The sequence below is a fragment of the Pieris napi genome, chromosome 3 (genome assembly GCF_905475465.1).
Source record: "Pieris napi chromosome 3, ilPieNapi1.2, whole genome shotgun sequence".
NCBI lineage: Eukaryota > Metazoa > Arthropoda > Insecta > Lepidoptera > Pieridae > Pieris > Pieris napi.
In genome coordinates this window covers 1,761,792-1,784,326 of record NC_062236.1, presented here as the reverse complement: position 1 = coordinate 1,784,326, position 22,535 = coordinate 1,761,792, and the positions used below count along the sequence as shown (strand labels likewise).

The 22,535-nt window shown below is 34.3% G+C and overlaps 1 protein-coding gene across 1 annotated transcript in view; it reads left to right on the top strand.

The window, feature by feature from the left end:
• Nucleotides 1-22,535, top strand: part of LOC125063468 (A disintegrin and metalloproteinase with thrombospondin motifs 3-like) — a 64,128-nt gene that overhangs the window by 6,469 nt on the left and 35,124 nt on the right. Inside the window, exons 5-6 of the mRNA XM_047669926.1 lie at nt 10,341-10,481; nt 14,193-14,312. Of these exons, the coding sequence (XP_047525882.1) occupies nt 10,341-10,481; nt 14,193-14,312 (261 nt within the window). The remainder of the gene's footprint in view (nt 1-10,340; nt 10,482-14,192; nt 14,313-22,535) is intronic.

Below are 22,535 nucleotides of genomic sequence, written 5' to 3'. Positions count from 1 at the left end.
TCACCTACTTGCCTATTAGATTGATGATCATGAAACAGATACAGAAATCTGAGGTCCAGACATAAAGGTTGTAGCGCTACTAATTTACAAACAAAACAATTGAATTATAAAACTAAATGAAAATCAATTTCGAAGTCTAAATAGATCTCAATTTATCCATGAAGATCTTTTTAAGGTGTTCATGGTTGAGATCTCGCCATGAGTCTGTTTTGTCATATAATTATATTCAAACTATATAATAAATTCTTTTGATAGTTTCAATTACATACGTTTGCTTATATTTCATTCTGGGAAATTAGGAATATGCCACAGAATATTTGAAACAGTGGCTCGGGTTTCAAATGTGTAAAATAAAATTGTAATGATGCTTCCCACAGAGTGATTTATCAAATATTGTGGTTGATTTAAAAATGTATTATTAAATGTAGTGTCATAGCCTCTGGTGTATAGGTGTGTCCCTTACTTCAGTGGGTTTCATTTGTTTTATTGAAAATAAGTAGTTTTTTGGTCTGAAAGATGATCATTGTTTTCTTTACAAGGAATAAGGGTTACTTGCTGAACTGTATAGAAAAATAATTTTAGTGGGTTTAAACACAATATCTCAGAATTGAATCGCAGCTTAGTAGCAAATATTTTAATGTTAAGGCCGGAAACGCATTCGCGAGCGGCGGTAACACTTATCATCAGATAAGCCGTCTGCACTTCTGCACGTTTGTTTGGTTCTATAAAAAAAACATGTATTTCATATTACACTTATCCTAACTGCTCAGTTTATTGTATACATGTATTATACATACAAAATTTTGTAATCCATGTATAATAAAATAAATGCATAGCTCCAACTGATTAATAATAACTTGAAAATGTAATAAATATTGTGTACCAATTCAAATTCAAAATCATTTATTCATTTAGGTGTGTACTCTTATGAACGTCAATAAAGAATGCAATGCAGACATTGTATATAATTTCTTGCATTATATTCTTATAAATTTGATTTATTTTGAATCTTACCTACTACAAATGTGAAACGATTTAAACAATTGGCTCGGTACGATAAATAATTAATCCCCTATTATAATTTTTTCCTTCATCCCTCTTTTTTCATTGACTTGTTTACTTGTCATTCACATACACACATAATCGTCAGATATATTTATGATTTTTCACTACCGCTGTATAATTATATTATTTATTTTGTTAAACAAGTTAATTAAATAATCATAGAATTTCAGTGTATCTAGTTCTTAATAATTTTTTGTATTACTAGATTATAGAACAGTTACTCTCCATCCATAAGTAATTATTCAAAACGTATTGTCTCATCATATGAACATAATTTTCAATATGCTTTCATGCATGTAATATGAATTGAGTATCATTTCCAGCAATTTGCCTCTTAATTAGTTTGAGAGGAAAGTTTGTCGTGCATTTGGCTTCAGCGAGAATTATTATTGAAATGAACCTTTGCCTATGTAGATGTTTGTATATCATTAGGTTATGCGCTGAAGAGCATATAGCTTTTTCTTTGTAAAGCCCATCACAGACTTAGCTATAATATATATTAATATTTTTATGGCTAGGCATATTACTATATATTTTCTATACTAATTTTCGCGTGACCGCACACACAGCTATAATATATATTTCTGTGACGTCACCAAGCGATACCGTAATATACATTATTGCATATTACTATTGAAGGCAAAATATATATTTCTCAATGTGTGGTAGCTTGCTATAATATATATTATAGCTAAGTCTGTGACGGGCTTAACTCTATTTAACATTATAATCAATAACTTCAAGACGTCATGATAGCTTGTTCGTCTTGTGGTGGTATAATTCTTGCAGCTATACACAAACATTTTGTTAAATATATATATACACAATTAAAAATAAATTAGTGGCGCTTGAACCTTTTTAGGTCTGGGCCTTAGATTTCTGTATAGGTTTCATGATCATTTGTGGTAAATAGGCAAGTAGATGATCAGCCTTCTGTGCCTCACAAACACCGACTTTTGGGGTCAAAGTCAAGCCGGTTTCCTATCGATGTTTTCCTTCACCGTTCGAACGAATTTTATATGCGCACAAAGAACGTCCATTTGTGCACAGCCCGGGATCGAACCTACGACCTCAGGTGTGGGAGTCGCACGCAGAAGTCTCTAGGCCAACACTGCTGTACATTGTATTAATATGAATAAAAAATGTGTTGATTTCATCATATTGAGGAAAAATTCAAAGAAACTTTAACGATAAAATGCGACCACCGCTATTTTACGATCAAGCTTATAATTCAAATAAAGAATTATTTTATGAAAGAATTAACTTATTGGCTTCTTCTATAGTATAATATATATTTATATATAATTCTGCTGTGCTTCTACACATAGACACACAACATGTGTGTTGGACCGATTTGAATGAATTTTTTGTATGCATTTGGGTGGCGCCTGGATGGTTTAGATTCATAAATCAGCCCGGCAGATGGCACTGCAGTTGGAACTTTCAAACTTTGTTTAAAATCCCAATCGCTTGAAATATCATGCAGGACGTTTGTCTGGTACGCTAGTATATATACGAGTAATATTCTTATTACGAAATGAATCAAGAAATTATATGTATTAATATAAATTTAATTAAAATAGAAATGACCCAGTTACATGCGGAAATCTATTTGTGATGCGTCAGATCTAAGATGCCGCAAGGTTAGGTTATCTTTAATCTGATTGGATTTGTGCATTTGGGTCAATAGCTGGTCTACCAGCTGCCTTCAGTGGTATTTCCGTAATATTACAAGGGTCGGTTCTTCACGTTTCAACGTAATATTTCATAAAATGATTCAGGAAATTGAAGTATTAATGTCTCTCTTTTACCAAAATAACTTGCAGTAACTAATAAAAGAATGCACATTTTAGTATATTGTAAATAGTTCTTTAGAGATCTATTTTAATGCCCCCTGTCAAAAGAAGATCGATCTTAGTATCCAAACAATCTTCACCTTCTTCTAAAAATAAGATTCATAATTGTTAAACCGATTTAACTGTCTAGTTACTCTTGTCCCTTTTCGACATATTATAAGCACAATTTGACAGAGCGAAACGAAAGAGTTTGTGCATTAGGGCTGTTGAATAAGGGGAAAGGTTTAAGTATAAAGCTCTAAGTAATTTAAAATTACAATGAACTGACATTGGAAAAAGCAAATCCAAGCGAAATTTGATTTGAACTACCACTAAATCATAAACTTTATTCAATCCATCCACTTGTTTATTTTTACATTCGGAACCTCATTGACTCAAGCCAAACACCATTTGCTATCGAGTTCATTATTTGGCCATATCTACTTTTAACGTGGTAAAAGCGTTTGTTTTTATTTAAAGAATATAGGGGAACGTCTAAAAAAGTGTGTCTTTAAACACAGCCGTCTATTATTAGTACAGCAAAAAACTTTCAGCATATAACAGCTAGTAACATCATTATCTATCTATCTATATAAGCACTTATAAACTTGATTGCTAAGTCACTAAGTTTTCTTTAAAAATCTCTAACTCGAGATAACTTAGAATGTTTCACGTTTGCATTTCGGTGAAGTGTCCGTGCTATATCCAATTACGAAACATTGAAATACAGTAGGTAAAAAATTATATCCAAGACCATACATAAGTTAAATCAGGTAAATACACACGTAATAAATTTGTAATGGTACTTCTATTGGACTACATAAGTTTCATGGAGCGAGCAATGCTTGGCATCTCTCTTCACGATCGCGGTCGAAATGAGGCCATTCGTCAAAAGGCCAGCATAAGTAACGTCTTACTACGTTACTTATGCCGGCCTTTTGAGTAACATAAGAAAGTATCTAATAACACTGAGAATTGACATATTCGTTGTCTAGGGAATCCTGAGCCTCCAAGACTACATTATAAGAGCATTCCGGATGCTCGCATAGTCCAAGGTTTAGCGGCGTATAAGAATATGGGGAACACTTGATTTGAACCATCTTTTTAGTTTTACCGAAATATCGCGATCTATCCCCTTTTATAGAAAGGCGAATTTTGCGATAACTTTGTAGGATCTTGTGCTGGGATTACCCCTACATCACCAATCTTTCGGTAATGTTGTTACACCATTTGAGGCTTTCAATGCGGTTATGCGTCTAAAGACGATAAAGATTTATATATGTTAAATTATTAATTAGTTGATTGTTTTAATATATGCCCACATATAACTTTATAAGTATCAGAACGAAGATAACACTTCCGTATATTACTTAATACCTTTTATTGAAGATAGGTTATTGCTCTCTCCTTGTTCCTTCAAGCAATAATACACCTTACTGTAAAGTGGTAGAGTTAAAAGTTATATAACAATCCTTATCAAAACCTCCGGTCATGCATTGTCCGTACGCACAATTTGCTTCATTACCTTGTAATTAATTTGCTGAAGACTATTGTGTTGTGGGTGAACATTCATTAATTCTGATCGGGTGTTTGACTTTGGGAATTACGATAAAATCCTTGGAATGTTTTCGTGTATTTTCACACGTTAGTTATAGATGGAAATGTAAGAAAACGAAATAATACCACATCAACGTTATTTGTTTATCAACTTTGTTGAATTACATAGTCGGTATTACTGATAACGTAATATAGGAGGCAACGGCGATCTCTTCCAGAAAACGTAAAGAGCTAAGCCGCTAAGTGCAAAATGGTCATTTCTAAATTACAAAAAAAAAACATTACAGATAATTTAGACTTACACAAAAACAAAACCAAAATAAAAAATAAACGTTAATGTTTGTTATAGATTAATTAATGTTGATGTGTTGTTTGGTTTTTCATTTAGTTATTGCATACTTAATTAATACGAAATTATTTATTTGTAAGGGTATATTAGGAGCTTCCATTACATTGTCTGTGGATGTGCAAATTATGTTGAATTTAAAGAAATTAAAATTAAATGTTTACACATAATGTGACTGGATGAATATTGGCATATATTATGTTTGTGCTGGAAATTAAATAAAAAAACGCAATTTCTGTTAAAACAAATAAATATAAGGACTAAAAACTTCGTATTAACCCTCGGGTCAATTTCACAAAAAACAACCCTAAAGTATCAATGTAACAATTGATAAAATTAGTATTACTTCTATATAAAAAAAATTTACAGTAAACTATTTACATTCAAACGAATAAATATCGCAATACAGCGAGAAAATCCTACCAGCTTTAAGAATACCACAGTAACCAAAGTTTATAAATTTATTTTAGTTTTCCACTTATTCTCGATAATTATTTGTATTGCTGTGTTGGTTAAGAAATAAATACTTTTATATGTAAATTGGCTACAGTTTTCATATTAAATAAACATATGCCTATACCAAAAACGAAAATTATTTGAGTTTTTCAATATTGATTATCCTCTATTAAGGGGATTTAATGCAAAACCTACTGATTATTCACTCGTTAAGACAAATATAATTTTAATTAAATGAAACAAACAGCGGAGAGGTTGATTGGGCATTCACAATTAAGCTCTCGAAGAGTTAAACTCGCGCCGGGTTTAGGCAAAGCTTAATTAAAACCTTTGTCTTGGTCTAATTCAAATAAAATACAAGAATTTCAAAGCCTGCAGACGTGTAAAGGAGATGTATGAAGTACGTCTTTGTCTACTAAGATCTTTTATTTTAATTGAAACATTTTTAGCCATTACAATTTAATTATTACCTTTTTTTTTCACTTGTGTCTATACTACAAAAAGTATCATGGCCTCCGAAGTGAAACACTTCCAGCGCTGTCCAGCGCAGCCTTGTCCTGTGCTCACTCTTGCCAATTGCTGCCTTTCAGCTGCAGCAGGTCCTACACTCTGCAGCCAGCAGATCCAGCAGTAGCTAGGCAGACCTACTGGTTTCCGACCACCAAGCTTCTTTCACCTCCCGATCTTGGCCCATGCCTTCAAGATGCCCACAGCTCTACTTTGGCATTTTTTCGGACTCTTCATGAGCCGTCCTCCCTCGTCGTTTCACAACCGCGCGTTTCTACGGCAGTTGTTGCGGAGCACCACCACTATGTGAAACCAGCGAACCAATTAGACTTAGGGTCCTTCAAGAAAAGAGCGTACCAATTCGTTAAAGGCCGGCAACGCACTCGCAATCCCTCTGGCATTGAGAGTGTCCATGGGCGGCGGTATCACTGTTTTATAAAAATAAAATTACCGGCGATCGAAAAGTTACATATATTGTCACGAACACATACCCACATTATTTGAATATTTTACAAACTACCTTCGAATGAATAAATTTGTCTGACTTCGCAACATATTATAAACCCAGATTTATCACAAAAAGCTATTTAAATCGTTGACATATTGAATCAATGTCGTAAAAACAGCTTACTGCGACGCCGTTAAAACCAGTTCAATGTTATTCCGACGATTCAAGAGTCTGATGGATCTTTAAGAGATTCACAATATAAGTTAAATATAACTTTTCGTCTTAACTTAAATGAGATACGAAGACATAAAATTAGTTATTTAAAGACGTTAAACAATGATTGAAAGCTTATATTTTATTTTAGAGATATAGTTCATAATATATATATCACCGCCCTCAAAAATCGGCGACACACCCACTATGGTCATTCAAAGTGACGCGCCTCGTTTGATTGACCTTCTCGTGTCGTCCTATAAACAATCTATTATAAGTTCACCACTCAGTGCAGTACGGAGCGAAGAAAGTTCTGATTATTTTTAATTACTTTAGGTATGGGAATGACGTGTTTCTTCCTATACCTAAAGTCCAGAGCGTTGCTCTTTCTATCATCCAATCACACCTGCTTATACAATGTCTGATATTGTAACAGTACACTTCTCCTCCTGTCATTTGTCCCCTCTTTGTTTTCCACTAGAGCATTAATTGTTTCGGCAAGAATTATAGTCGTCCGAAACTGTGATTGCCCAATGTATAGTATCTATTAATAATAATTAATGCATAAGTATGAACATTTTCTGAATTTCATGCGCCTAAAGAAGTTTCACTTCAAACATCTTTTGGCGCATGAGGGTAAAATTTTTACGGATGAAACGCAATAATAATAATATTAGCGTCACGACAATGTGCAGCGTCTTTGTCGAAGAAAAGGGAGAGAGCGATTGAGAGAGAGTGAGAAAGGGCGAACGTAGCATGAAGCAAATAGCCATGGAGCGAGAGTAGGGAGCAAGCAAGTGAGGAAGATCGAGAGAGAGAGTGAGATAGAGCGAGCGTGAGCGTCGCATCACGCACAGTGCCATGGAGCGAGAGGTGGGAGAGAGTTATAGTGAGAAAGATTGAGAGAGAGAGTAAGGGAGATCGAGAAAAAATACACGCTATTGGTTGATATATTCGTTTAGTCGTTACATATTAGAACTTTAGATGGCAATTCTGTCGCATAACGTCTTGTGCAGTAAACGCAAATTTTTTATTTATTTATATTATCATTAGTACGAATACAGTGTGTAAACAGTGTGAATTGTATAGATAAACAAATACATGGAGTGATCATATACTGGTACATGATCATCTATTGGGGCTTTTTCCTTAGTAATAATTAATTTACAAAGAAGTTTTACTTCTGACATGTGTACTTTGTACTCACGCACTATTTTTTATGCCTCTGTTTGACTATGTATACTTACCTATGTTTAAAATACCTTAAAAGAACCGACATTTAAAACGTTATCAACAAGTTACGTATACAAAGCAAAATACAAAGCTATCTTGCCTAAAACCTACTTAAGCTAAAAGCCTGGAAATAAAACCTTAATTTAGTGCTTGTTCTCGCTCAATAGACATTTATCACTTATACACATTTATCATTTATACAACTATGTACATCAGTGAATTTCTTCGTTTATATATATTTATTTTTTTATTTTTTTTAAAGACAATTCACACCAATTGACCTAGTCCCATGCTAAGCTGGTGAAGCTTGTGTTATGGATACTAGGCAACGGATATACATACATATTATAGATAGATAGGCATATAAATACATATTTAAACACCCAAGACCTAAGCACAACACCAAATGCTCATCACATCGATGTTCGTCTCAACCGGGGATCGAACCCGGGACCCATGGATTCGCAGTCAGGGGTACTAACCACTAGACCAATGAGTCGTCAAATACCTAAAAAGAACCGACATTTAAAACATTATCTACCAATATATATACCAGATATTCGTCTTTTTAACATTGGAAGTTTGAATTAGTCTCTTGTTAACTTACTTTTAATTTTGGCCAATAGAAAATAAATAATAATAAAAATAAAACTAGACAACAAAGTAATGATTACGATACGGCCATTTATGATGTGCAAGGCGGGTCTCAAATGAACTGGTAAAAAGTTGTACAGTATATTTTTGATATATAGGTACATATTTATAAGCAAATAATTGAGAACACTCGCCTGGAGACGTCCTAATTGACTCGGCGTGTTGCGAATGATAAGGCAATCAAAGAGCCCGCGCACACGCCACATTTATTACAGAGATATTACAAAATTTGTTATTTAAATACGATAATTAATCATGATGTTTAATTTAATTAACATTTTTAATACTTCGTTGCATTAAGAGTACAAAATACAGGTAAACTATTTGCAATCTCAACGCAAAAAAAGCAATTAGCAATCTAAACTCTAGACAGGGAAACAATATAGACCAACTTCGCGGCATTTGACAAAATAAAAAAATACGTATCTAATATTGACATAACTAAAATAAGCTAATGTGAAGATTCAAATCACAGTTATTGATTAAAAAAATTTCAAATTCCAAGAGGTTAAAGTGATTAAGTGAATACAATCTAATTATATCTTTTAAGGTTATTAAGTATTACTTTCATATTCTGTAATTTGGTTATTGGATATTAATTTATACATCTAAAATAAAAAAATTGTATATTCCGTCTCTAATTGAAATATACTATAATGCAATGCAGTGTAATCAGTAGCGCTACAACCTTTTTAGGTCTGGGCCTCAGATATAGTTATCTGTTTCATGATGTCAATTTAATAGGCAAGTAGGTGATCAGCCTCCTGTGCCTGACACACGCCGTCGACTTTTTGGGTCTAAGGTAAACAGGTTTCCTCTCGTTGTTTTCCCTCACCGTTTGAGCGAATGTTAAATGCGCACATAGAACAAAAGTCTATTCGTGCACAGCCGGGGTTCGAACCTACGACCTCGGGGATGAGAGTCGCACGTTGAAGACACTAGGCCAACACTGCTTTGAATGCAGTGTAATGGACTTTTTTATTTTTCATAAATTCGTCTACAGGCATTATAAAAATTAAAACGTATTAATTAACTTTCCATTGAAGCTTTTAATATCTTGAATCACTATATTACTGTACCAATAGTGAACGGATTCCAACAGAGAGCAGGAAATGAGTTTTGGATTACTCGCCTTTGAAAAATTCTGTCTGTAGCTGTTTCTAAAAGGTTTCTAAATCATTTTATTTACGCTTTGACTTTCGCAGTTATTACGCAGGGACCAAATTTTTAATTTTCTATTTATTAATGTTTAATGATAATTATTATAATTGTTTATTTTCTGAATATTGTCAATACTGTATATATTTAATTAAAGGTAAAAATAATTAAATTGTAAAGAAATTACTCTCATTTAAATCTCATTCAAATCAAGCGGTCCAACCGCTTGATTTTTGCAATTCCATTAGAGAAATTACAGCCATAAAGATTATTCGAAATATTTTTACGATTATAGCAAAGCAATCATGGCGAGATAGTAATAAAGCTATTTTTATATGACCAATAAAATGCCCTTTACCACGAAATTTTAATGTTTTTTATATCATGTACATTACTTAGTATGTAAAATTTATATAGAATAACTGTAACCCTTCAAAAGGTTTTATCCTAGATTTGTTTAATTATGAGTGAAAATAATGCTCACATCGATTCATTCGCAGTTTACGGATAATGTAGTCCAAACAAATAATTTATTAGTAGATTAGATTAAATAATTCGGCTTTCAACTCACGGGTCACCAGAAGGGAATACCTTTAGAAGGCCATTATGATGACATAAAAAAAATCATATGTTAATCTCCAGCCGCAACTAGCCCGTGATTACTTTGACACAGAATTTAGAACCTATTTTTTTAAGAACAGAAGACAAACGGGCGATGATACCGCCCATGGACATTGTAAACTTCAGAGGGCTCGCGAGTGCGTTGCCGGCTTTTGTTATTTATCTTTCATTGTACACTTTTATGAATTGTAACGTTTAGTTTTACTAGAAATGTATGAAACGTACTAATTCACCTCCTCGTCCTCAGGTTGGGACTGACTCATGATGGGGAAGGTCAGTGTGAGACAGAAGGATTAAAAGGATCTGTGATGGCACCTACTGTATTGGCAACACTTCACAATTACGCGTGGTCATCCTGCTCGAGAGAACAGTTCCATGAAAAGTCCGAGTAAGTATGTGAAATTTGTGTTCTTTTTCAGAATCATACACTTTGTTAAGTATAGTTACGGGCAAATAAAAATATTTATTGCTTACATATTTATATTGACTAAGCGCCTTTAATAAATAAACTGAATAACATAAGCCTTATATTAAAAAAAAACATTATTAAATACTCTGTTTAACAAGTGTATATTATATTTGCGGTACGTAAACAAAACATGTAATACACAGAGAAGGAAGTATGGTCAAATTAATCAAAGTATATACACTAATATTTAGCTGTCCTTTGGAGGGAGAGAAGCCCTCGGCCTCCAGATAGAATAATGATGATGGGGATCCAATAAAACAACCAGTTTATTGATTGAATTCCCAGGTTCCATTCCCAGGAATGACTTTTTCGGGTTGGAAAGCACCGAAACTTTATTCATATGATAGGCTCGTTTAGCCTACACAGAGGCTATTAAAGGCAGCACCCATGTTAGTGGGTGCGTTGCCCCCCTTTAAAAGAAGGAGCATACAAGGAAAAACCCCTCTCCCAGGGAAAAACCTCTACTGGAATTCGATTCCACAGCTCGCAAAAACAAATGAAACGAATGCTTAAATAGTAAAACAATAAGTGATACGAATCTCATTTGCCCCATGCTCAATTGTAGGGTTAAAGGGGTCGTTAAGAAATATAATATATAGTATTGTCTTTGATTTACATAACTCTTACACATTTAAAGAAAAACGCTTTTTACCGGATTAAAGTTATGTATTATTATTATAAATTTACAACTATTTGACATAATTTTAAATTTATCCGACGTTTCGCGTGCTTTACAGCGTGCGTGGTCACGGTGACTGAAGACAAAAGATGTTGAATGTCAAAAGGTATCACAGCTACAGAGAAAGTTGCCTTATCTGTATTTGTTTCCCCGGAGTTGGTATCGACTAAAAGATGGAGGGTTTTGGCAAAAATGGCTCACGGTGTCCTCTATTTTCGCGGATTGTTTTTCTTTTTGAGATTTTAATTTGGATATTATTGGATCCCAGGTGTTTGACAATTTTAGGCCGTCTTCTCTATTGAAATTGGGGTGTTTTTTGATTTCAATGGCTTCGCGTAGCAATCTTGGGAAGAATCTTTTCTCTTTCGCAAGTACTTTCGGTTGGTCAAAGCGTATGTAGTGATTAGGCCTATCTAGTATGTGTTCACAGACTGCTGATTTTGTGTGTCGTCTATGTCTTATGTCTGCAATGTGTTCTTTGAGTCTGCTGGACATATTGCGTTTAGTTTGCCCTATGTAAGACAGGCCACAGTCGCAATCCAGTTTGTATATACCTGCATCTTGCAATGGGGTGTTACTTTTGATTGGTCTTAGGAATTGCTGAATCTTCTTGTGCGGCTTGAAAATTGTATGAATAGAAGCTCGTTTTAGGATCCGGCTAATTCAATCTGTAACTCCCTTTACATATGGCAAGTAGGCTGGCTGGCGGGGAACTGTTTGTGTCTTGTTTTTGTTTTTGTGATGTAGCCGGGGGATGCGCAGCTTGTTTCGGTGTAGCACCTGTTTGACATGCTGTAGTTCCTCCTCGAGGTGGGCATCATCACAAAGACGCTGGGCTCTCTGAAACAAACATTTACCGACAGAAAGCAGTTGTGAAGGGTGGTGGTGGGATTCACCATTGAGGTACCTATCTGTGTGGGTTGCCTTCCTGTGTATTGTGTGACCTAGTGTGCCATCTGCTTTGCGTATAATTAAAATGTCTAAAAAGGGCAGACAGTTGTTGTTTTCTTGTTCAACAGTAAATTTAATGTTCTTGTGTATTGAATTTAAATGTGCTAGAAATGCAGATATTTTGTCATTGGGGAGTACTACAAATGTGTCATCGACATATCTCTTGTACAGTCGAGGTTTAACCGGGGCATTGGCTAGAGCTCTCTCCTCAAAGTCCTCCATGAAGATGTCAGCGACTATAGGTGACACTGGAGAACCCATGGCTACTCCATCAACCTGCACATAGAACTCATCTTTCCACATTAAGTATCCTGATGTGAGACAGTGTTTTACAATATCTACATAATCTGGTGACATGTTCTGTTCCCTAAGTCTTTTTGCAATGATATCTAGGCAGTCATTTAGTGGTAAGTTTGTAAATAGTGACTCAATGTCAAAACTCACCATGGTTTCATTGTGGAGTAATTTTAGATCTCTCAATGTTTCCACAAAATGGTAAGAGTCCTTAACATGAGCACTAGTGTGCCCCCTGAGAGGGGATAATATTGATACTAAGTGTTTGGCTAATTTGTATGTGGGTGAGTCGATATGACTGACTATGGGTCTTAAAGGATTGTTGTGTTTGTGTATTTTTAATTATGTCAAATAGTTGTAAATTTATAATAATAATACATAACTTTAATCCGGTAAAAAGCGTTTTTCTTTAAATATAATATACTTATTTTATGACTTACACACCCTATATTGATATAATACATAAATGATGCGATATCTTTTATATATTTCTTATTAAATTTCATGACCCCACGTGAACCACTCAGTAATAACCCATTGTAGGCATAAACCGATCAAGCGAGAAATCGTTTATGCATTCAATCAACTGAAGTTGCGAAGTAGCTACCATAGACACAAAAAGTCATATCTTTTAAGTATGCAAATATTTTTTACTGCGTGTCAACATAACGATGGTTTAGTCATCATACAATTTTGGTTTTAGTTCATTCGCAGGTCAAAAGTATAGCATTTTTCTAGAATTTTTGTATGTATACCATTACTTTGTACTCGTATGCTATTCTAATAGAGGAGGTATACACTATACGTCCGTTAAGAAAATTCCCTTAGGAAACATTTCTGTAACGATAGCTATTCCATTTAACGTTCAGATGGGGTTAGACCTTTGTTTCATTTAGTACGTAGACGAGACAGATACTGAACAATTGTTCGCTCAATTGTTGCCATTAAACAAAAAAATATCTGAATCTAATAAATGAATCTCAGTTCTAGGACATAATGTTCATCTGTCGTTATGAACAAATTCATATCCAAAGTTATTCGTAATAATAAATAGAAGTATTTTTTTTTATAGAGCAAATGGGCAGGTGGCTCACCTGATGTTAAGTGATACCGCCCATGGACACTCTTAATGTCAGAGGGCTCGCTAGTGCGTTGACAGCCTTTTAACAATTGGTACGCTCTTTTCTTGATGGACCGTTAGTCTGCGCTGGAGACTCTTCTTCGTTGTCGACATTCCCAGGTGTCGCTATGCACGATTTGGTTCGTCGAATCATACAAAAACAGCAAAGGAGTGGAACTCTTTGCTCTCTTCCACCTTCCCTAGATAGTGTAATATGTGTTCATTTAAGCGGTGGTTAAACAGGCATTTCCTGGACAGGCCCTCCAATAGGCCCCATCTCAGTTAACATCAGATTTTTAGCGTCAACAAATGAATTAAAAAAAACAGCCCTGCGATTCTGTAACTCACTTTTCGAACTCACACAGCTGTTTTCGCATCGGCGGTCGCTCTCAAATCAGAATGCCAAATCATAAAATGACTGCTTCACGACTGATTTGAGAGCGACCACCGATGCGAAAACCGCTTTGTGAGTTCGAAAAGTGAGTTACAAAATCGCAGGGCTATTATACGAGTAAACTTTGAGTGATGCATAATACTTGAAAATTAAAACTTATTTTGCAAAACTAAAATCCTTTATACGTTATAGGCGCTGGTGGTGTCTTCAACAACGGAGTCATGATGATGGAGTGGTGCTGGGTGGGGCTAAAGAACTTTCCAATTATGTCTTCACTATGGATGAGCAGTGTCGGACGGAATTCGGAGAAGGGTAAGTGAAATTACAATACTAAAACAAAATAAAAGCTTTAACACTGGCTCCAACGGTGCAGGAAAGCATCTTGAGCAAAAAGTCGACGGCGTGTGTCAGGCACAGAAGGCTGATAACCTAATTGCCTATTGACAAATGATCATAACACAGATACAGAAATATGAAGGCCAGACCTGAAAACGTTGGAGCGGCACTGATTTATTTTTGTTATTATTATTCTTTCTTAATTTGGTTCAACCGAACTGTCTGAGGCTTTCACTAATTTACCAGTGAATTTTTAATTAATAGATATTATAATTAGTTACATCTTTTGTTTGGAATATAAAACAAAACTTCATTAGTTCAATTCAACACGTTAATGAGACTCAAAAGGAGAGCTCTTGAGCTTCAAAGAGAACTATTAAGCTTGTTCTGTAGACTTAGAACGAACTATGAGTCGCGTATGACAAATGCAACTTTTTGTCAAACGGTATACTGACAAAGTTTTGATTCTGAATTTATATATATATGTCCTATATGTTATAAGACTATTCAACTCAATGATTTTAAGTACTAGCGTCAGTGATTGGACTTAATAAAACAATACATGTTGAATGTCTTTCTTCGTTCCATTGAAATTATAATCTTCAGGATGATACAGGTTTACTTTCACCGTCAATGTTTAGTTATATAATAGGTCAATAATAATAATAATAAAAGCCGTTTCTTTATCAATCCTTACAAATGTTGAATATAATTTAGATTTTTTACATATAATTGTATTTCCTTTAGTACCATTTATCGGAACCCCTTCATGGCATTCATAGCTTAGCTTTCTTCATTCGTTTCCTGCTAACTGTTCTATATCATCTATCCATCTTGTAAGGGCGCCCTCTTCTCTTTCTTCCCCTTGGTCTTTTCTATATAGTTGGCTTTAATCCTTTTATCTAAGCATCTTGCTATATCCACCCATTGCCACTTCTGTTTTCGAGCGTAAACTCAAATACTCCGAATCTAAAATGGATGCCAAAAAGTACCAAAACTGTCTTTGTTAGTATTCATAATTAAAATTACTACGAATGACTAACACCTTCCTTATTCTAAATTCCAGTAAACGAACAAAACGTGTTCAAATCATAATATTTACGTATTTCATGTTTATTTTAAATGTTCCGTTTATATTTTGGAGGACTGCGTTATTGCGACGCAATTTCAGTACTTTCATATATTTCGTTGACGTAATAAAATATACAAACGTATATTAGAGTTTGATACAAGATTGAAGACAAAATATAGCCAAGATTGTTCACTAGCACTTTAAAATCGTTAAATTTTACCATTTTTACACGCTTTATATTAGCTTCACCTGTATGTATGTATGTATGTAAAAAAACTAAAAAACACGCTTTTAAAGCACATCAAACTAAAAAGTGAAAAATAATTCCTAATTTAGGCTGAAAACGGTAATGTCCAAAAAATACTGGTATTATTTTTTACTTTTTAGTTTGATGTGCTTTAAAAGCGTGTTTTTTAGTTTTTTTAACTATTATTTATATAAAAGAATCATATTTATTTAGTATTCTTAGAGCTAACATAAATTATATACAACAATAACATGGAATAAATAATATATAAAAGTTACAAATATTTACGAAAGGACATAATCATTTAAAAAATATTAAATACGTATTACACGATTCGGCTGTGATGTGTGATGGTGTGAATGTGAGGATATTGTACATGGGGGTGTGAATGTGGGGTGCGTGTTATACCTAATAAACCTGAAGCTGCGTTTCTTCGCTATATTTAATCAAAACTCATTTTATTTTTAAAAATATTATGTTAAAATGATTACAATTATAGTTGATAATTGCGTATACAAGATAGCATTACAATAATCGATTTAACTAGTATGTTACGGTTCTGTGTTTGTTTAATTGACCAAAACAAATAGGTCATCGGCCTTTTTTGAGGACTCGACTAGTGTTGCTAAGTACTACTAATCGACAAAGGGAGACGACAATTATATCAGGATAAGAAAATCTATAAATTTTTTTTTATTGGACAATTCACACCAATTGACCTAGTCCCATGCTAAGCTGGTGAAGTTTGTGTTATGGGTACTAGGCAACGGATATACATACATATTATAGATAGATAGACATATAAATACATATTTAAACACCCAAGACCTAAGCACAACACCAAATAATCATCACATCGATGTCTTGTCTCAGCCGGGGATCGAACCCGGGACCCATGGATTCGCAGTCAGGGGTACTAACCACTAGACCAATAAGCCGTCAAATAAATGAGAATAGACAAAGTTATAATCTGATTAGCTTTAAAGTTGTCGCCTACAAAGTGCACGTGCTAGGTCACTTGACACGTGGAAGCCTCCTTTATAACTTTATGATAGTTTTAAAAGGTCATTAATTAATGGGTAATCGACATATAGAGTTAACAGCTTTCTGGCATAATTCGATATTGTATATTTAAATACATACATACGCATACGTCGCCACAATAATGGTCTGGTCGTACTTGAATTCGTGTATGCGGTGATGTTAGCTATTTCGACTATGTATTTGCGTGTTGTTCCCACGAGAATGTAAGTGCGTGCTCCTATTTCCCCATGCCTCCTGCTGATAGAGGACAAATCTTTTTTTTTAATTTATTTTATTATTATTAATTACTTAAGATGTCATAGTGTAATGGTTGCAGCTCCTTACAAACGTTGTGCAAATTATAAACAAAAAACTTGGCGATTAATAAGATTGGCAGAGAGTTTATTGCCAGTTCTTCTCTTCCGTTCCCTTGATTTGAGAACTGGCATTCAATGTAAAATTAGAAGCATTTAATGTATATGCCTTGTTCTTCCTTGTTACCTATATGAATAAATGATTTTTAACTTTTGACTATATTAAAAAAAAATGCTGGAGTCAGCAACCATCACGTGGATAGACACTACGGGCATAGTAAGAATGAAAAGGACAAATCCATTTGAATAAGTGAATTAGTGTTAGTGCACGTTAGTCTTAAGTGTAGACAGTGAAAAAAAATAGAACACAAGAACAGAGTGTCTTCCATTTATTAGAGACTGTAAGTAGTGTAATTGGACACTTTCTTATGTAAAATATTCTTATTAGTAAATTAGGTTAGACTTAAATTTCTTATTTTTAAGTTAGCCTAGATCGTAATTTTCCATGATGTCTTAGTGAAGACACGTGTAATGAAAAAAAAAATGCATATTATTTGTTAAAATTTTAATAAATCGTTACGCGATGGATTTTAATAAACAGTTATAAATTAAAAATATTCCCAATCGCTTGCTTTGTAGGTTCCTCCATTACTTCTATGAGACTCTATAGTCTTGGACGAACTTTTAATTCTTGGGAGGATTTATATAGGTACCTTTGGATATACACCAAAAAGACCACATTAGGGATTGCCTATGGCTTTTCTTATTAGGTAAGGGTCCGGGCTCCTGAAAGAATTATGCACATTTGAAGCTTTCAAAAAGCACAAAGCGATATTTAATTGTGTTAAAGTCGTTTATAGCTTTTAAAAAGAGATTTTCTTACATTAGAAATTGTGTCTATGTAAAAAGTAAAGTGAAAGAAGAAATGTTACATATACCAACTCGCAAATCGATGTTAAATTATTCTCATATTCGCGAAGCAACGATAAATTGGTCGTACGTATTGGGAATTTTCAGGAAAATGGGCTGTCATGCACGTTTAGAAATGTTATGACAGTTCTATATTCTATATAATTTTGGCTGTATTTTCTTGTACTTTACAATAATATGTAATGGTTTAAAACCTCGGCGATTAAATCCTGATTAAAAATTGACGGTATATTACCAGTTCTTCTCATTCTTCGCCCTTGATTTGAGAAGTGGAAGTAAATGTTTAATTTTTTGGAAAAAAATACCGCCTGCTAAATTCAGCAATATAAAATATCACTTTAAATATGTTATGCTTAATTACTTTATAATATAAAGCAAATAAGGTATAATTTTCAAGAGAATTCTAATTCAATATAGGCGATTCGCTTCCTCGGCAAAACAATTGTTTGAGACTGAGGCAAACGGGCAGAAGGCTCCCCTGATGTTATACCGCCGCCTATACACACTCACATTGCCAGGCTCGCAGATGCGTTGTCGGCCTTTTAAGAATTGGTACGCTCTTTTCTTGAAGAACCCTAACTCGAATTGGTTCGGAAATACTTCAGTGGGCAGCTTAAAAAACGCTCAGTTGTTACGGTCGTCGAGGTGATACGGATGGTAATGATGATGACGTCCGATAATGAAACTCAGCTGCAGGTATAAGGCCGAACAACTCCTCTGAACACGAAAAGAGATCGCTTAGATACGATAAGGCCCGCCGCGCAGTCTTTAGACTTATTACCTAAAGCCTAATATATTCTTGTGACCAAGGAAGTGTAAATAATATCTCATTAAAATATCTAGAAACATATTTATTTCCAATCGGATACATTGATGTAATTTAAGCCAACGAGATATGTCAATATAATTCGGATTGCGCCTGGAACGTATCGCTTTCTGATAAGAAAAATACATTTTATTTCTTCACCTATTAAATGACTTTTTATATTTATTTATGGGTGTAACGTGGAAGGTCACGTTGCGCACCAGCTCCAAAGCGTCGTCAACCCGAGAAAATATCTAACGAGCAACTTTGGGAGCGCTGCCGTGAATTTCCGATTAGCCAGCACATCGAGCGACGCAAGTGGGAATGGATAGGCCATACACTCCAAAGAGATTCCAATTATATCCCCAAGCAGGCGCTTGATTGGAACATGCAAAGAATGCGGAAGCGTGGCCGTCCCAAACATGGTACAATTGCAGATGAGGCAATGAAAGCCGGAAAGACTTGGTGAAATATGAGGTTCAAGACCGTACGCGATGGAGACTAACTGTGGACGCCCCTTGCTCTATCTAGGTGTCAAGGACATTAAGTCAAGTTATATGTTTATGAAACAATGTTTTTATTATGGTTTCGTTCATTTATTTTATTTAAGAACCGATTTCAAATATTTAAATTAATCTTTTTATCAAATGAGGGATGAAGTGTGTACTAATTTATAATTAATTAAAATATTTCTTTAGTTTAATTGTCATTTAATGCTTACGTTATCTTTGGAGCAGTGAGGTAGTTCCATGATGCCTGGGAAGTGCCCAGGAGATTTCTGTGCTTCTGGAAGGAGGGCAGGCTTAGTTAGCCAGGATATTACGCAGAACGGACCTAATTAGAGTCTAAGTGCGGAAACTGAATCCACCAACCCTTTTTTGGCTTTTAATGAAAATAGCGTAGGTTTGCCATAGCGAAAATTGAAAACAGCAAAATATTTATTCAAATGAAGAGGTTTAAAAGCACCGCACAAGAGCACTCTTTCACTTAAGTGTGCAATCTCGTTTTTCTTAAGAGTCAGCATTTTCACAGAATAAATGCTACAATTACTTTGTGGAAACTAAAAATTCCCGACACTTGGATGAAAAATCAAAGTTTCTTGTGTATATTTTATCGTTTGGATAAGAACGGTAAATGTTGAAATTCATCTCCAAGGGGTCGTATGTAAGATGGATGAGGTGCAATGTTCCGTAAGAATTAGAGTCGATATATATACATCATTCGATCGGTGTTATTTTATCGGTATTACTAGTGTTATTCAGTATTTTATAGCATGCGTATAATAAATAAATAAATCAGTGGTGCTAGGTCTGGGCCACACATTTCTGAATCTTAGTCATGATCAATTGTCAATCTAATAGGCAAGTTGGTGATCAGCCTCCCGTGCCCCACACTGTCGACATGTTGGGTCTAAGGTAAGCCGGTTTCCTCACGATACTTTCCTTCACCTTTGAGCGAATGTCAAATGCGCACACAAGAAAGTCCATTGCTGCACAGCCGGGGATCGAACGTACGACCTCAGGGATGAGAGTCGCACGTTGAAGTCACTAGGCCAACACTACTCGATATAATAACTCGCGTGTAACCATATATATATATGTCTATTTTAGCTTTTAATACTGCAGTTAATTTATTACATAATCTTCGTAATTATTCTTAGTTATTACGCTATATATTTCACGAAAGTTATCACGATTTATATCGAATAAAACAAAAAACAATTGTACCGTTAAAGAATGGTTTATTTGAATGTACTTTCTTCACGGGTAAACCAAAGAATAGTATAGACATGTTTTAACCTCATGGGGGGGTATGAGGCAGATACATATCTGTCTTGGTATCGTTTCTTTTAAACGATCAGCCTGTGTACTAGGAACATTTTCTCTCTTCAGTTATACGCTTTATTTCAACCACTAAGGACACGAAGATAATTTCCATTTACCGAGTCTAATGTTACCTTTAAAATCACTGCATTTAACCACATTTTCAGAAACATATTTCTGTTTTAAAGTGAATATGAAAACTCACTATAGCATTTCCGAACCAATTCGACTTTGGGTATTTCAAGAAGAGAGCGTACCAATTCTAAAAATGCCGGCAACGCACTTGCGAGCCATAGGCGGTGGTATCACCTAACATAAAGTTCTCCTAGCCGTTTGCCACCAATTATAAAAAAAAATTAAAAAACATAATAGCCTCGTAAATGCTCTTAGGTACATCTTTACATTAAGGGTAATTTTCTAAGTTAATAATAATATTATCTAAGTTATAGTAGATGCTTAATAAATATACAAAAATGCAAAACTGCGATTTATCCATGACCTTCATAAAGCAATTAATGAAAATGACAAAGTAAACGCAATTAATAACAAACCAAGAAAGAAGGTCACACGTAATGGAATAGCAAAGTGAACAAAGATCAAAAGAGCTGAATTGAAATCGTAAATCATTCGTTTATCAGTATTTATGGGCTGTGAGCACTCCCGGTCGCATCTGCTTTGTATTTTACATTCCTACTGTATTTTAATCTATGGCCTGAATTGACAATTGACAGGTTTTATCTTACTTTTAAGTTGCAGCATTGATTACTACTTTCATATTATAGATCGATTTTGTCTTTCGAAATTAGGTCAAACTCGGGTCCATACTAAGCGTCGATTCGGCTTAAGAACTCTTGAAATAGAGACCCAAGAAAAACAATTCATTAAAAAGCGTCTGGCACACGTTTCAATTCAATTCACTGTGCTAATAATACAATATAAATTTTAAATAATTTTGTTATTCTCGAACCGTTTTATACTATATTCAATTCATTGCATGTTACCTTCGAAAGTACAGGAACGCATTTCGAAATCAACTACACAATGGTATCTATTAAATGGCCATATGGGTGATACGGTCCATTGCCCCACGCCTATTTGGGATACACCCAATTGTTTACCATGACTCAAATAAACGGAACATGGCCGTAATTATAGAGAACAACTCACTTTGTCTATGAACAAAATTGGTATAACAAATAATTGTTACAACGCGTGAAGTGATTTTTAAGTATGTCTACAAAATTTTTTCTCTGAATCAGTCCGGCACAAATCACCGCATAAATGAAAAGACGAACGTATCTTCACAATATGACTCTTCATACAAACTATTTGTTAGTCTTGGTGTAAGAGTACAAAACATATTTCTGCGCCCATTTTTTCTTTAAGAGATCAAATATTTTTTATTTATCGGTATTAAAAACTGTACAACATTTTACTGTGACAATAACAATTGACGCAACAATTTAAACACATGATGAAGGAAACTCTAATAGATTGCCAAAAATAATTTTAGAAACATTTAGAGTTTGTTATGTTATAAATGTTCTTCAAAACGATTATTTTAATCAAATTCCTAATTAAAATCCATTGTTCTAATAAAAATTCGTCAAATGACAAGCCAAAACTTGCGTATTTTTCCACAGACTAACGAACTCTCTATGTCTGTTTTATCATATAACAGACAATTAACAATCTAAAGAATCTTATGTAAGAAATATAATTATTTCTTTACAAACACAAAATCAGGTTAAAAACAAGCTTTATATATAATAAAATAAATAACTGAATCACACCAGTCAGTATCAATGTTAAATTCTTGTTCACCCATCACGAGCCATCTGCTTAATGCGTCGGTTTCATTAATACCAATTATAAAAGTGACTTGCATAAGCTTTGTTAATACGAAATTAGCTTCAATAAAACTGTATCTACTACGTTCTATTAAAATATACTTAGTATATGGTTGTAGTATTTATAAACGTAAC